Source organism: Lingula anatina, chromosome 1 (genome assembly GCF_051362555.1).
Source record: "Lingula anatina isolate TDL-2025a chromosome 1, LinAna3.0, whole genome shotgun sequence".
Taxonomy (NCBI): Eukaryota; Metazoa; Brachiopoda; class Lingulata; order Lingulida; family Lingulidae; genus Lingula; species Lingula anatina.
Window position 1 is genome coordinate 60,357,519 of NC_141767.1, and position 16,361 is coordinate 60,373,879.

General features: G+C 34.2%; 2 protein-coding genes across 8 annotated transcripts in view; one reads left to right on the forward strand and one right to left on the reverse strand.

Annotated features, from left to right (window-relative positions):
• Nucleotides 1–16,361, forward strand: part of LOC106171530 (nipped-B-like protein A) — a 34,869-nt gene that overhangs the window by 17,471 nt on the left and 1,037 nt on the right. For 5 of the 6 annotated variants that reach the window (XM_087002016.1, XM_013551925.2, XM_013551950.2 and 2 more), the window contains 26 exons: nt 4,068–4,118; nt 4,341–4,427; nt 6,296–6,534; nt 6,661–6,763; nt 6,949–7,047; nt 7,160–7,306; nt 7,510–7,644; nt 8,010–8,108; nt 8,403–8,456; nt 8,753–8,861; nt 8,973–9,112; nt 9,631–9,771; nt 9,976–10,069; nt 10,309–10,460; nt 10,603–10,693; nt 11,574–11,747; nt 12,023–12,077; nt 12,234–12,369; nt 12,628–12,735; nt 12,923–13,123; nt 13,726–13,767; nt 14,278–14,424; nt 14,760–14,850; nt 15,081–15,195; nt 15,342–15,519; nt 15,814–16,056. In XM_087002016.1, the coding sequence (XP_086858142.1) occupies nt 4,068–4,118; nt 4,341–4,427; nt 6,296–6,534; nt 6,661–6,763; nt 6,949–7,047; nt 7,160–7,306; nt 7,510–7,644; nt 8,010–8,108; nt 8,403–8,456; nt 8,753–8,861; nt 8,973–9,112; nt 9,631–9,771; nt 9,976–10,069; nt 10,309–10,460; nt 10,603–10,693; nt 11,574–11,747; nt 12,023–12,077; nt 12,234–12,369; nt 12,628–12,735; nt 12,923–13,123; nt 13,726–13,767; nt 14,278–14,424; nt 14,760–14,850; nt 15,081–15,195; nt 15,342–15,519; nt 15,814–16,056 (3,231 nt within the window). The remainder of the gene's footprint in view (nt 1–4,067; nt 4,119–4,340; nt 4,428–6,295; nt 6,535–6,660; nt 6,764–6,948; nt 7,048–7,159; nt 7,307–7,509; nt 7,645–8,009; nt 8,109–8,402; nt 8,457–8,752; nt 8,862–8,972; nt 9,113–9,630; nt 9,772–9,975; nt 10,070–10,308; nt 10,461–10,602; nt 10,694–11,573; nt 11,748–12,022; nt 12,078–12,233; nt 12,370–12,627; nt 12,736–12,922; nt 13,124–13,725; nt 13,768–14,277; nt 14,425–14,759; nt 14,851–15,080; nt 15,196–15,341; nt 15,520–15,813; nt 16,057–16,361) is intronic. The other variant, XM_013551941.2, reaches the window with a different exon arrangement.
• Nucleotides 318–2,691, reverse strand: LOC106171564 (uncharacterized). 2 transcript variants are annotated; one of them, XM_087002020.1, is made up of 5 exons: nt 2,310–2,691; nt 1,479–1,575; nt 1,194–1,280; nt 897–978; nt 318–741 (listed from the first exon to the last, which is right to left on the reverse strand). In XM_087002020.1, exons 2-5 carry the CDS (start codon nt 1,566–1,568, stop codon nt 695–697), a joined length of 306 nt encoding a protein of 101 aa, XP_086858146.1. In that variant the 5' UTR covers nt 1,569–1,575; nt 2,310–2,691; the 3' UTR covers nt 318–694. The 2 variants fall into 2 exon arrangements, with proteins under 2 accessions (XP_086858146.1, XP_013407422.1); XM_013551968.2 differs by lacking the exon at nt 2,310–2,691 and adding an exon at nt 1,716–2,240.

Consider the following 16,361-nt stretch of genomic DNA (forward strand, 5'->3'; position numbering starts at 1 on the left):
TGTTACCAATCTCCTTAAATCATTTACATTAGCCACTGTGTGCTTGACAAACTTAGAACATGTTCATCATTATAGCCCAACATGTTAATGTGTAAAGCAGTACAGGTATACAATATCTGTGATCATGTTCTCAAGCGTGTCAAATTGAATTTTCTGAAATTTACCATCATATTGCAGTATATTAATACATAAAGTCACTTTAAGTGTCAGTTAAATTTTATCTGCAAAAATTATATTTACTAATAATGGGCATGTGAACAAGGTGATATGCAAAAATAATAATAATAATAATAATAATAATAATAAAATAAATAAAAAATAATAATAATAATTTTCTCTTTATTTCCCTCAGTGTTTAAAGCATAATGCACTGGTCCAGGAATGTTTCTCACACTTCACAATGTAGCCATGAAGATGCACTTATGATTTATTTTGAATTAATTATTGAATTCTAAGAGTTCATAGTATTCTTATATTACTTTATTGTCATTGAGTAATAATTAGACCATATTAACCTTGAAAGTTATTGTTATTTTGCTAACATGTCCTCATGTTATAGTTAACACATGTAAGTTTTTTATAGTTATTTAGCAAAATTTAATGATATGCTACAACATTTATTCTGAAATGCCTGTGTTTTCTGTCTAACTGTAGTCAGTACAGTGTTGTCGTAGTTATGAAGCACCTCGTTTTGCTACCACAAAGCTCTTCTCCTTATACCCAGATACGCATTGATGTCATCTAAAATAAAATTAAAATTGATTTGTACATTATTTTGTAAAATTGCAAGTCTGTTCAGTTCCAAAATTGAGGCTGTGCTAAAATGATTTAAAGATTGATTGACTGCCAATTAGCCTAAAAATAATATTGCCATGTTGATGTTTTCTGCAGCTTACCTATATCAGGTTTTGTACATGTTTTGACATATGGAGAAGAAGGACTACAAAAACCCTGGCAACATTCATTGTGGTACTTGCACTGAAATGATAGAACCATTGGTATTAAATAAATATGAAACTTATTGCTCTTCTTCTGTGCATGGTGGTTTAAATTAACAACTGTACAGACAAAAGACTTAAAATGAAAATGAGATTGTCTTTCTTTATTATTGTCATTGTGAATATTAAAAGTTGAGAAGGTGTCTTGATAAGTTTCACTGTGTGTCATTGATGCCAATTGATGGCAGTACCTACCCTGTATCCTGTAGGCCTACAACGCATTAATCGACAAACCCCCTTATAGCACACGGCAGCTCCACAACAATTGATATCTCGCTGGCACTACCCAAAAAACAATTCCATAAAGAGCAAGGTGCATTTGAATTACTTATCTCATATTTATTTAAAGTTAATTGTAGGAATCACTTACAGACAAGATGACATTTTCCCCTTTTGAAATAAGCACATATTTGTTAAATCCTGATACATAGCTTTCCAAACCTGATAGAAATGACCGGTATGAATAAGGTTCACACTCACCCACTCTCCAGTATTTGTACAAGCCTCTGTGAACACTGCAACAATCCCAATGGCGCAAACCATAAAAATTATTTTTACACTTGATGTCATGATGAATCTGAAGAAAAGGGAATAAAAATGACTTAAGTATTTAACTAAGAAATGTTTTGAGAAAATATTACCTTTATTCTCAGATCCAGCAAATGAATAGATTAACTATATGTGTATCTTTCCTTTCAAAAATGTAAAATTCATAACCTATGTTGTGGTTAGCAGCTTTCCTCTCTTGGCCTAGAATATGCTTTTCTAAATCACTGCACGTTCCTTTTATTTCATAGTAATAGCCTAGTTCTCCAGAAGTGATCATCTGATTGGTGTCATTTTCCTTGGATCATCTCTCTCAGTGGCTCAGTCACACAACAATTTTCATAATGAATGGAAAAGAATTGCTGCTCATTAAGAATTATTCAAGTAATCTGCAAGTCAGTCTTGTGTTGTTACAGTCTTTCATTGTTAATGACTTGGAGGTTAGCATCTAGAAATTTTTTTTCAAAAATAACAATTTCAAACAAACAATTTAGATCCTTGAAATTTCTAGTTGTGTCACTACAACCCACTCATACAACTCTTAGCTGTTGATAGAAAGCGGGGAATTTCTAGTACAACCCACTTGGCTCACTTCTACCTGTAGTTCTGTCTTGCTGAATTTTTGTCTAATAAACCTTGCTGTTGTTCCTCAAAATATTTGATAGAAAACCTGAATTTTTTAGTACAATCAGAATCCACTTGAGTCTCATTTATCTGTAGTTCAGTCTTGTGGATAGAAAACATGAAATGTTCAGTACAACCTACCTGTATAACCTCTAGTTGTTGACAGGAGTGGAATTTCTTGAATGACTCGCTGGCTGGTTTTATCTGCAGGTTAGACTTATTGATAGGGAAAAATAAAATTTCCAATGTGACCACCTGAAGTTCTAGCTGTAAATTGGTTTTGTAGTTTGAGAAGCAATATATATTGACCAGAAGAGCCTTGATTGTATCTACTTGTCAAGTTATGTCCTGTTAATGGTCCAAAAAGTGATGAAATGATAATCCTCCTAGAGAATAGAGCATTTGGGTAATAAACCCAATGCTTCATGTGATGGTTTAAGGTCTTGAGGGAAAGCCAAATGACTTGCAGAATGAAAGGTTTCATGATATCTCCACTCCCTAGAGGAAGGAGTCTCATTAGTGGGGAGCACTAATATGGATTTGACAGGTCATTAATTCTTACTCAACCAAAACAATCTTCTGATACAATTAACCAGCTACACTATCAAAATTAAATTGAATCTTATCAATCTTATGGGACACGCTCCATGAAATGCTCCTTGGTAGCTGTAACATTTATTAAAGGGGAAAAGTTGATGCATGTAGTTCTTTTTTTCTTTCAACCCACTCAGATATATTAATCATGTTACATGATAGAGATCACGAAATTTGGTGTGATATTTATGGGGGAATGGAGTAGGATTGGCATCAGACTTCTGAGTGTGTGGGCATTTATTCCTGCATCAGGGAAAACCTTTAATTTTCTGAAGTGTACATGTTCAGTCCCTTTCCTGTGATTAGGTTTTTATAAAAAAATCATACTCCTGATGTAACAGTATTGTTAAGATGTTAAGATTATTATATTGTGATCTATACTATAACTGTAAATATTAACAACATTCTGAAAATTTTTTGAAACAGTTGGTTTGATGGTAAATGGCCACTGCCTTCTGTGGAATATCAGCATTCACATTTTGAAAATGTATCTCAAAACTTAATGTTGAAAAAGAGTAAATCATTCCTGGTAGCAACTATCTGACAGTAAGAAACTCATTGTCACTTTTCAAACATTTGCACAGACTATTGCTCTAATAGAGTACTGAGCATGCTGTTTGTGTTGAAAAATTGCAGTCAGCTGGTTATAAGGTTGAATTGGGTGAGAAAAATACAGTACTCTGATTGGCTTAGAGTTACCAATGATTGACTGACAGTGATAGGTCAATTCTGTGGCCTTTGAGGGTGTCCAGTTTTTCTCTACATTTAACCACTGATTTTAACATAACTTCAACTTCAGACTGTGGATGATGCTCAAGCTCAGCACTACAACTTTCTAATTCTCAGTGCCTACTTACACAGTTAAAGCTAACCTGCTCAAAAGCCATCTTGTTTCTTTAACTGGGAGTATTTTTCAATCTCTGGAAATCTCTTGAGGCCCTCTTTTCACATGGAATGGGTTAAATCTGTTTATTGAAAAGACTCGTAGACAGAGAAGAGGAGATATTTAATGAGGCCAATGATTTGTGTGCTTTCTCTTTTAGATTTCTGAGAAATATTTGAGGGAAACTGATAGTTGTTTCTAGATGTGGATACTACTTGCAATTTTTATAGATTTGTCAGATTATGATTATTGCAATAGTTACAGTGGCTTCTGGTATTCCCAGATAATACAAAATGATCTTTTATCTTTAAATTTAAAAGAAACAGAAGCACAATGCTGATCTGTTTATTTGATATTGCTGGACATAGAAACTGTTTACAATAATTATGATCTCTTTAATTAAGTGAAATTTTCTTAAACAGATCAACAATATTAGTGATGATGATTCAAGTAATGGCCGCAAATCACCACTTGTAAGTACTTTTTTTCTGAAATACACTCTAATACAAGTTTGAATGTAACATAAGTGCTGTTGTACGTTGATCAAAATATTGCATCTGCTGCCAAGCAATCAAATTTTTGTATCATTGATGTTATCACATGGAAGACCCATTCATGAAATTGTCTTGAAATTGTCTCAATTGTCTTGAAAATTTCTTAAAAAACTTAGTTGACCATTTGTGTTTGGATTCCAGGTGGAAGCTGGAGACCAGATCCAGACCCTACAGAAAGCATTACTGGATTATTTAGCTGCCAACAGACACAGTGACCCTGCAGTCCTGGTAAGTGCTGCACAATTCAAATTAACAAAACAGAACGTTTGTTCCTGAACTGTCAGTGAAACAATCATCATTACTTGATTATGTATTAATTTGATTAATGGTATTGCCTATTGAAATGTGAAAAATTGCTTTCAGTATCATTAATGTCAGATCACTGTCTGGGAGCAAAGCTAATGGACATTTTGTGAATGTGCAGTACTGGAAATATATTAGCCCTGAGTATTTAAACGCAAAAGTCATCTTAAACCAAGACCCCATTCCCATAGATTTTAGATCGATCTGTCCATGTGGGGAGTCTCACTAGATTACTATCAGCGTCTGTCTCGCCTACTAAAAGCTGTAAGGGGGTAATTAATTATGGTGCGCGCTCGGCTGACTACAATTTAGCGTGAACCCCCAAGGAGTTAGGTTGATCTAAATCTAAATCTCTGGATCGATCTAAATCTCTGGGAATGCACCTTAAGTAATGAAACCTTGGATTGTTTAATGGCCAATGCTCTTAGAAAAATAGAAATGTTGATTAGCATTAAGATGAAGCAGAAAATAACTTTTGATTGCAGGAAAAATTAATTTATGAGTTTCCTATCTGAGTTTTATGGGCAGATAAACGGGTGAAGGTTTTCAGGATTATGCCTGATTTCAGGCTTTTCAGTCTTCATTTTGATCATTTTTTTTTTTTCATATGGTCCAAATGCCATAAGAAATTGCAAGCTAAGTTTTCAGGATTTTCAGTGTTTACAACTTTCACTGGTGGATTTATACATATTTGAGATTGAAGTAAAAACTGAATGTGTGTAATTGGATTTTTTGACATTGTTTGAAACAAATTAGCTCATGAAATTTGATTTATTAGCAAACACTTTTCTTCATTTTCTTCATACTCCTTCGATCTGTGACTATTAAACAATATTCTTTTTTGGAATTTTAATGGCAAAATGGAGTCTGGGTTTAAACTTAGCACAATCAGATAATTTCTACCAAAGTTTTTGCACATTTTGACTTATTTTGTTTGCATTACTGTAGTGGAAGCCCCATATTTACCAAATAGTGATACTGTTAAAGCTGCAAATTGTAATATACAGGTCTAATTCTTAAGGATATTGTCACCCTTTGCCCAAAATTCCTTATTTACTGCCTTACATACATTCTATTGGGAAATAAATTAATCTTCAGTGTTCAGCGACTAAATTAATTAACATTTACACATATTTCATTGTACGGATAACGTTTAATTACGATTTTGGGGTAAAAACTGAAAAATCTGTTTAGTACTCCAAAACCCTGTCAGCAATTTTTCTTAAAATTCTTAGTTCAGATTTTATTGTTGATAAAACAAAATGCCAGAAACGTGACTTACTTTCTTCACCAACCAAGATATACCAACATGTTGGATATCAATGAAAAGCTTGTTTTAACAGCTTTTTGTTTCATAGCATTATTTTATAGAAATTCATATTAGCAAAAATTTAAACTACAATGTCATATGACTCAATTTTTTTGTGCTCTGAATTGGATGGTTTATTTGACCAGGATCCACTCTAATCTGTCTGTGGAAGCAGTCTGGTCTGGCACAGTTGTCTTATGTAGATAATGGATTATTTGGTTTACCTTCACCTTCCTTTCAAGGCCAAATAAGACCATAGAACAAAAACACAAAGAGTGAGGAATAACATTTATTTGATCAGCATGAATTTTATATGTGCCTGACATTATTTTGGTGTAGCCATTAAGTCACTGCCATAGAAATTTCTTTCTCGTTTATCTTGCATTTATCCCTATGAAACCACACTTAGGGGATATTATAACAGTCAGTGATAGTTTTGGGTACTTAACAGAGTTTATAAATTGTACTTTCTTATTTTCTTCAGTTTTCAAGAAACTTCCTAATAGCACAGTGGATAAGGGATGCCACAACAGAAGCAGAAAAAATTGTACAAGCTGGGCATCAGAAGAAAACAAATGAAGATGATACAGATGATAGTGATGATGAGCCAGAAACAAGTCTTGCTGATGAAGTTCAAAAAACCTCAGAAGCACTCCAAATGGCTGAAAGGAGGAAGCAGTTTTTGTTCTCTCAAATAACCCCTGATTCATCTTCCTTTTCAAGGTGTGTGGCTTTGCTGTTCAAAATTTAACAAACATCTCTTAATAATAATAATGATTTACAGACATAACTGAATATTTTCATACTTCGCTTTAGTACTTGTAAATATGCAGGTATCAATTGTTTTAGGTCAGTATCAAGTAAGTTAGATTATGACAGTGCCTGCCTGGTGGCCAGGTATCTTGCTTCCACACGCCCTTTTTCACAGAGTTTTGATGTCTATCTGACTCAGGTGAGTAATTCAGTGATTGGGATATAAGAGTTCTATAATGTCAAGTATGATTTCTGGTTATATGTTACATCAGCTCATTCATAAATGTTATATTTTTACAAAGTAATGCATTGGTTTATAGTATATAACATACAAAGTGTACATTAAAACTCTTTAATTTTGATGTATGTTTTTCTTAATTTCAGATTTTAAAAGTCTTATGTGAGACTGCTGTAGCAGTTAGAACCAAAGCAATGAAGTGTTTGACTGCTGTGGTAGAGGCAGATCCTGGGATTCTGGCACGAGTAAGTTGGCATGTTGCAGCAACTAATATATAATAGACTGGCACATAATCCAAAGGTCAATTAACATGATATGCTTTGTTATACAAAGTGTAACTTTGTCTTTGTATTTCAGCCTGATATGCAAAGAGGAGTGCATGGCAGGTTCTTGGATCAGTCTACATCAGTGAGAGAGGCAGCTGTGGAACTGGTGGGCAAGTTCATCCTCATCCGTCCAGAGCTCACTACACAGTATTATGAAATGTTGTCTGATAGGATTTTGGTAAGTATGCTTCACGCTGTGACCGTGTAATTCGATGAATTTATAGTAAATAGTGTTTTTAAAATATTAAATTTTTAGGACTAAAAGAACTTGTTTACAAAATTGATTTGAATTAAGCTGGTAAATGGTAGCAATTACTATGAAATTTAAATCAGTTTTGTAACTTCAGTTTTACTTAAATCTCATGGTTTATTATCTTTAAGGACACTGGGATCAGTGTGAGAAAACGAGTCATCAAAATATTCAGAGATATATGCACAGAACAACCAGACTTCAGCAAAATCCCAGAGATGTGTGTCAAGATGATCAGGAGAATCAATGATGAAGAAGGAATAAAGGTAAATCATACTGAAAATTAATTTCACTCAGAAAAAGTTGCTCATGTTTTATGGTATGGTGTTATTCTGCTCCATCATGTCATACAATATGCACACACAGTAATAGTTTTTAAAATTATTATTTTATTTTTTGAAGGTTTGATATTTTCATGCTTCTTTATGAAAAGTTGTCTACATAACTTAAAAGATGTCTGGATAAGTGAAAATAACACCAATGCTCTATTTGTATACCTAGTGCACTTTGATGAAGGAATATTCAAAAAAGAAAAAGATGTGGCTTAAAAGAAGTGTTTGGTCACATTGATAAATTTTCTTCCAAAATTTTATTAAAGACTTGTATTATGTTCCAATTGTTTTCCCCCCAGAAACTTGTGAATGAAGTGTTCCAGAACATGTGGTTCACAGTAGTTAGAGATCGAGACACACACAAGCTACTCACCAAAGTATTGAACATTACAGATGTGGTAAGAGTCTAATCTGACATAACTTATGCTGTCAAGAATTATTAGTTCAATGGTTTTCCATCTTCTAGTGTTAATCAGATTTTAAGTATCCTGAATGTTCCATGTTTAAGTAAATAAAAGCTAAATGTATCATCTAGCAAAATTTTTTCTGGTATTATAAGACACAAACTCAAACAAACTGTGCTAGTACTGCATTATAAAAGTAGAAGTAGCTGTCAATAAGTAAGAATTGTGTTCTTGCACCTGTTAATCGCCAATTTACCATCTCTTCATCTTTTTCCTCACCGGAAATAGGTTGCTGCATGCAAAGACTCAGGTTATGAATGGTTTGAAACCCTCCTTGGCAATGTAAGTACATTTCCTTGTTGAGACTTATGTTTATGGTCATGTCATAATTAAGTACACTTAGCACTATCTCGCCCCTTAAAGAAATTGCTATTTGAAAGAATGGGTTGATAAAAGTTAACCATGCTATCCCAATATGCACACCACATTGAAACCAGGAAGCTATGATTACTCTGATCAAGCACTGGTAATAATTTGATATCCATTCACCAAGTAAGAGTAATATGACTTAAAATAAAATGTTTGAAGGTAGGAATTAAAAAAAGGTTATTATTTTGCATTGATGTTTACAATTGCAGCTCCTGAAAAAAGAGGCAGATCATGCCTTTGGTCCAGTGGAAAAGTCGTGTAGACAGATAATTGACTGTCTGGTAGAAAATGTCCTCAAATTGGAAGCAAAGGCTGTGGGTAAGTTGGTCTGTTAAGACATTTAATTTAGCATTAAAATAGCATTAAGTAAGATTTCAAATTTTCAGTATCTTTATTACTGCAATAAATGACTGATATTGCTATTTTCAGAACTTACTGAGGGTAAAGTGACCAGCAGTCAAAGGCTAGTAGCTTGTCTATCAACATTATACCTATTCTGCAAGATCAAACCTGACATGGTGGTGCAACATGCAGAAACATTACAGCCATACTTGGATATCAAATGCAGTGTAAGTCAGTCCATTTGTGTTGAATGTTATACAGTCAGGTAACAGCACAATACAGGAAGCAGTCTTTGGGTTAATGTATCTGTTAAAGGTACTGTCACACTATAGCAGGTAGCACTAACAAATTAAAAAAATTGCTCATAAGCAGACAAATGCAAAAAAGTTTATATTTTTGTCATTTCCATCTTGAGTATGCAGACAAACATTTATGTGCGTTTGCATATGGAGAAGGAGATTAATGTTTTGAGCATGTTCAAAAACAATTTCATCCCCTGCTTATATATTAATTCTCCTTTGATGGAAAAAGGGTGATTTCAAAGTTGTGCATATAATTGATTTCACATATGATACTTATACTTACCTCTATATGATAGGTGTGACAGAGCCTTAAGATGTGGCATTTTATGATAGTATTTTAGTTGTGGGACTATCATCAAATATCCCTTCTAATTGTTAGCCCTAGATAATCTTTCTGTATTACCTGTGCATGCTAACATATTTTGTTTGGTTTGTATTTTCAGACTCAGGGTGACTATATGGTGCTCCACTATATTGCTAGAGTGTTAGAGTTGGTGGTCCCATTAATGGAACATCCCAGTGAAGGCTTCCTAGCACAGCTGGAGGAAGACATGATGAAACTGGTGCTCAAACATGGCATGATGGTAGGAGACTCCATATAAGTTTTTTTATTGTGCCAACCACCACATGTAGTTCTACAAAGAATATAGATCCATGCCAGTGGTCAGTTTTGAGTCTTCATATATATATATGTTTATACTTAGGCATTACTTTCTGTAATTAGGTATACTTTCTGTTGATGTCTGCTTGTATTTCACATATAAAAAATTGTGTTTCCATTGGTTCAGGTTGTGCAGAGCTGTGTGAGTTGCCTTGGATCAGTAATAAACCTTGTGTCCCATAACTACAAGCTAGTCAGAGATTGCTTTCAGAAGTTCTTTGGTAAGTTTGCACCTTTCTTGTCATATATATGTATCATGATATGATAGTATGGACATGATCATGCCAGTCAATTAGCTCATTTCAGCACAGCAAATATGTGGAATACAAGTAATCTTTAGTTTTTATTCTCGTCTGACAGTAGTTACAGTAAAACAGTGCCTAGTCTCATTCACCAACAAGTTTGCTTCATTACCATCTGAATAGCAGGAGAGTTTGTCAAAAGATTTTCTATATTGCAGGTGTTCTGTGTAAGATCATGACAGAACACAAAAACAATCCCAAGAATCCAGCATTGGATAACAGCAAGCCAACTTTACTGAGGGCTCTATTCACAGTTGGATTGCTGTGCCGACACTTTGATTTTGATGCCAAGGAAATGGGAGAGACTAAGGTATATCTTTATGTTGTGAAATAGTTTTGGTTTATTTGCTTGTCTTGTTGACAAAATGAATTGAGAGAGCATGGTAATCAATATAACTCATCTGTCATACAGATTTATCATTAAGGGTAACATGATGCATTATTTGTTGCAGGCCTGTGTTAAAGACAGAGTGTTTGATGTCCTAATGTATTTTATAAGCCATGAAGATGAAGATGTAAAACACAAAGCATTGACTGGAGTTGGTGAGTATGCTCAGAAGCATATGAAAGATGCATCTTGCATGTTTTGGTGTTAACTGGTCTTAAAGTCATAATAACTCTTCGTTTTGGCCAAAAATTGGATTTACCTGGAAAAAACGGCAATTTTCCTGTACTTACCAATGGTCAACGACCCCATTCCTGCATTCAAAGTTAATCCAGGGTTTTTTTCCTAAACGTACGTTTTTTTGTTAAAATCTCTTAAGAGATTTCAACTGACGGAGCCCTCTCTGAGATTGCATAGTCACTGGTGACCTACTTATAACCGCGGGAAAAGCAGACAACAACAACACTATATAAATTCATGAGATATATTCGTCTTTTTGTTAAAAATGCATTTATATCCACAATGTGTGCCATTCTGGGCTTTTTGTTATCCGACGCACTGTACAAAAACTTGCAACTTACGTCTGCGTCTGCATCAACGCGTTTGGCGCCATGTTATTTTGGTCTCGAATGCGAGAATCTGCGTGACACCTTTACATCATTAGCAACGGATGCCTTGACGACCGGGAAGAAGGGCATCGAAAGCCCTATTGACAAGAACAGATTTTAGTTTTACTACAATAACATAGAATAGAATATATTTCCATGCGTTGTTTACAATGTATTTCATGCAGAATTTTGAATCTCAAAGGAAGAGTTATTATTACTTTAAAATCTTTCAACATTATAGTAAAAGGGAACTAATAACTTTTTCTTTTTCAGAACAATAAATTTGTTTGTGTTAGTGAGCTTGTGTACTGTGTAGCATTGCTACATCACAAGTTAAGGAACACTGCTTGTATATGAAATCTCTTTCTCTCCAAATGATTATGATTTTTCTAATGTTCATAAATTACATACCAGTTCTTCCTTTTCCTAGGTTACATGTGCATTCGTTACTATGACTTCATGTTAGGGACTACACTGAAGCAGGTGTACCATGGTCTGCTCACCTACAGAGATGCCCCGGTCAAACTAAAGAACCAGGTGCTAAGGAACCTTCAGCATTACCTCACAGAGGAGGAAGATAAAATGCAAAAGGCTGATGCAGAATGTAAGTAGCTGGTCAGTTTAAAAAATCATTAAAATAATTTCCATGCTTTTAAAATAAAGACTGTTTTTGCAGACAGATGAAAATAAAGCCCTTTGTATTATATAACCATACTTCCATGTGAAAAGACATGCTGGGAAGGTTGGAGTATATTAATTGATTTTAGTCACATCTGTATTAATGGGCAGATGCGCATATAATTCTGGCATCTTTCAATATTTGTCAGTTTTATACTGTTCTTAAGATTGTATCTGTAAAGAATTGAATTTGTATTTCAGGGAGAAAAGTTGCCAAAAAGGAAGATCTCAAGGAAATGGGATTGGCTGAATCTGGGTTAGCAGAGTTTCTAGTTCAAAATTGTCAATCACAGCAACTTAATGTTTGTTTAAATATCATACATTAATTGATGATCTTCTGTATTTTTGATTTGAGAAAGTAGCAGTGTATGTATAGAAAATTGTTTTTTTATGACTTGATTGTTTCCTTCAGCATGGCCAGTACAATTATGCAGCTGTACCTAAAACAGTGTTTGGAGTCTTTCTTCCACCCACAGTTCCAAGTTCGCATAACAGCACTGACAGTCATATCCTTGATCTTGAAGCAGGGACTTGTCCATCCTGTACAGGTAAATTACTTACACCAGATAACAGTAAATAATATATTTTGGTCTACATATTTGGGTTGTTTAATTTGCAGAAAGTGCTATTTAATTTTAAAAATCTCCTCTGCAAATGTACATTTTCAGTTTTATGATCATTTAAGGGCCTGGTAATTTCATCTCTCAAGGGAATGCAGTATACATACTCAAGAGTTATGAAAGATTAACTTAATGTACATTGGTAATTATTGCCTGCTGTAAAACTTGGGTAACGTTATATTTCAGTGTATGCCGTACCTAATCAGCATGAGCACAGATTGTGAGGCTAATATACGTCTGAAAGCAGATCAGCAGATGCAGGAAATTGACAAGAAATATCCAGGATTTGTACATGTAAGTGCTTCTATATGCATGTGAAGATATTTGTTTACTGATTAGTTTATTTATAATCATATTATCCCACATTTCTTTATGATTTTTAATTGATCTCTTATTACAGGTGAAAGCCCTCATGGAAAACTAAATGCGTTTAGATTTAATGTATGAAAGAAAAATAATTGAAATGATGATTGTATTTTAGATGAAGGCACTTGCAGGGATCAAAATGTCTTACAGACTTCAGCAGCTGCTGCAGGCTGACCTTTATGAACCTATCCGTGGAATCCGTGATGAGGACAATCCCACTGCCCTCTGTGCGTTCCTATACACGCTGATCAGGGGGAACAGATCTCATCGCAGGGCTTTACTCACTAATCTACTCAATATGTTTGATGATAGCGCAGTAAGTCTGTATATTATTGTCACAAATTTCAATACACTGTTTTAACAGGACTGAAAAACTTCATTTAATATTTTTCCATTTTTTGATGATAAACAAAAGCTAGTGTTTTTGAAATATATTTTTTAATTATTCATTTTATGTATTAAATTCATTCAAGTAATAATATATAGAATAATACAATTTTAGTTGAGTTGAAATGGATTTTAGTGGTCAGATTATTGATATGTTTAAGAATTTTTTTGATTAGATGGGTTTTTTATTTGAAAGCGTTATTTTTTGTTTTTAGTTCTTATGTGTTCAAAATGTTTTAGGGATTGGTCTTAATTAAGGAAAAATGTTAAAATTCAGGGAACAGTTATATGTTGCATGCCAACTGTTATTTTTTTTATTAGTGGTGGAGGATTTTTTCCTTGCTTTGTTGTAAATATATTCATTCTGCATGCATTAACTTAGAAATAGTTACTTGAACAAGGTAGTTCTAAGTGTTGTATTTTATCAGTTCATTTGTGTGTGTTATTATATGTTTGAGACCCTGATGTCTCTCAGCACTGGGCTATTATCATTGTAGCATGGCGCTTCTTATATGACACCTCTCTTTTCAGAGAAATTTAACAGATCCATCTGAAAGGGACACCAGTTTTGAGGTTAATATTTTCAGCAGGACTGAAATGATTGGGACACTAATTTACATTCTTTCAGCTATTTCTTTCACTTTCTCATTCTATCGTACTTTTATCCAGAAAGTTCTCTTTTTCATTTAGCAGAAGTCTGTGGCTTTTTGTTGCTTCTGTCCTAAGTAGATTATGGTATTAGTTAGGTGTAGAAATTTTCATTGGTGCATGCAGTAATATGCTTCAAACGTGAGCATTGAGTCCAGTGCTTTATTAGCCACTGCACAGTAAATAAGCTTTCATGTTGTAATAGAATCACTGCTTTAAATGCCTTTAGTGTTGCTACATTTCTTGAAATCTCCTGGTCATAAATGATTGTAGTATAATTTGTAAGATATTGCACTGCTTGTAATGAAGTACCTTTAATATATTGTTTGGCAATTCCACTGTAGATTAACCCCATTCAGAAGTTCCCATGAGATTGTTTTGAAATGGATCTAAAATGATAAAAGTAATATGTTTAATTTCTTTATTTTTTTAAAGAAAACCTCACTAAATGAGATGGTGTACATAGCTGACAACCTTGCATTCCTTCCATACCAGTACCAGGATGAGCCTTTGTTTATCATGCATCAGACTGATATCATAGTCTCGGTGTCTGGATCAAACCTTGTGCAGGCTTTTATGGAGGTAAAGGGAATTTTATCATATCTTGGATTGTAACAGACTGAAAAGTTTTTAAAATAGCTGGACAATTGGAGCATATGTGACAAAAAAATGCTGGACCAAAGGAATTGTTTGCTAGACTAACTGTTAATTCAAAATGGCACCTCTTAAAATGGTTGCAAGTTTCTTGGACTAACTGGACACAATTTTCTTTCAATCCTTGATAACTGCTTCAGTCAGTTGGCAGGACTGACAATTTCAGCATGTCTGCTGCTATGCAAATAATAAAGAATGTGCCTTTGACAATTTTAATGTAATCTTGTTTGTTCTCTGATACCAGCATTGTTAATGAATTGTAGGGCCTCACGCAAAAGAAAGAAGGTGAATCTGAAGCTTTGTCAAGGTATGAGGAAGATGATGATGAGGAGGACGAATTTGAGAGATTGCTAGGTATGTTTTCTTTCTTATTCTTCTTATTTCTTTATTGATATTCAAGATTACATAATTGGATACTGTTTTAGACAATGCTATTTAAATTTTTTTATGAAAAAAGTTTGGCTAATATGCTTATTGTAGAAAGATGCCTTAGCAGTAAAGATTACTTGCAAATAGAGGGTCTTGTTACTGAGATCTGTTTTAATCTTTAATGCTTGCTGTAACTGAAAGAGTTGAAATTTCAGGGAGGTTTCCAGAGGACACATCTGCTCTCCAGGATATCCGTCTGCAATGGCAGGGTTGTATTCTATTAATGCAATTGAAACAACATCTCAAGGAACATTTTGGATTCAAAGAACAGTAAGTATTGATTGATACAAAAACAAGCTTACAGTCTTTACCAATAGAAGCAAAATGCTTTTTTCTTTATTGATGAATTTGATATTTTTCAAAGTAAGTAGCTTCAGTTTCATATTCTGTTTTCTAATTTATAATTCCATTTCTAGGAAAATAAGCCAGTATTCTCCTAGTGATCCTGCTAAAATGAATGAAAGACCTTTGAATCGTAAAGGTCAGAACCGTTTCAATCCCAAGCTGGCTCTAGATCTGCTGAAACGTGACCAACTGTCTCCTCAAGACTTAAATGATGAGGCCAAGAGGCAGCTACTCTCTGATTTCCTGGAGGTTAGCACCAGCTTTAAAAAATTAGAAACATTTTTAGATAATCTTGTAATATTGAACATAATTGTTTTAAGTAGAGAGACTTGCTTTGTAAGCATGAATCATTAAAAGATAAGATGAATGCTTCATATTTATTGAATTAGGAAGATTAGGCAGCTTTTCAGTTCAACTTAAAAGTAACTAAAAAGGTCATTAACAGTGTCTTGTGCCAGTTATCAGTTTAAGAAGCTGTCTAGTCTAGTGTGACTTTAATGTGACTGTATATTACAGTTAGCAATGTTCCTTATCTGTCCCCAGTTCAAGCAGCTGATGTTGAGTGTAGATCCAGCAGAGGATGACAGTGACCAGAGCACTGGGCATGTCACTCCTCAGCCCAAGTCCCCAGCAGTCAGTAGACCACCAGCAGCTGGGGGAGATGGACAGCCAGGAGAGGATGGGGCAGAAAATGGAGGTGGGGATGCAGGTTCCAGTGGAGCAGTTGATGAAGATGATGATGTTGCAGCAGAAAATGGAGACAAAGCACTAAGGCCAGAAATGCTGGTTAGTTATAGTTCCATGTTCAGTATACGTGTAGAATTATTTAAATTGCATATTGAGAAATTTTTTCATACTTCACTTTGATTCTAATTGCTTTATTATGTAAATTCTAATCCCAAGTTTTCGGCTTTTCAGAAGCTTGTGTAAGTAATGTCTATTAAGTGATGTGATTACCGGTTGCATATTTACTGTCAATTAACAGACACCTGTAAAGGGGTTCACATTTCAGAGGTTGAAACTTTACATTTTAACCTGCCAGTGTACAACAAGTGATGATAATTACTTAAAACAATCTTCAATTTTTGGTT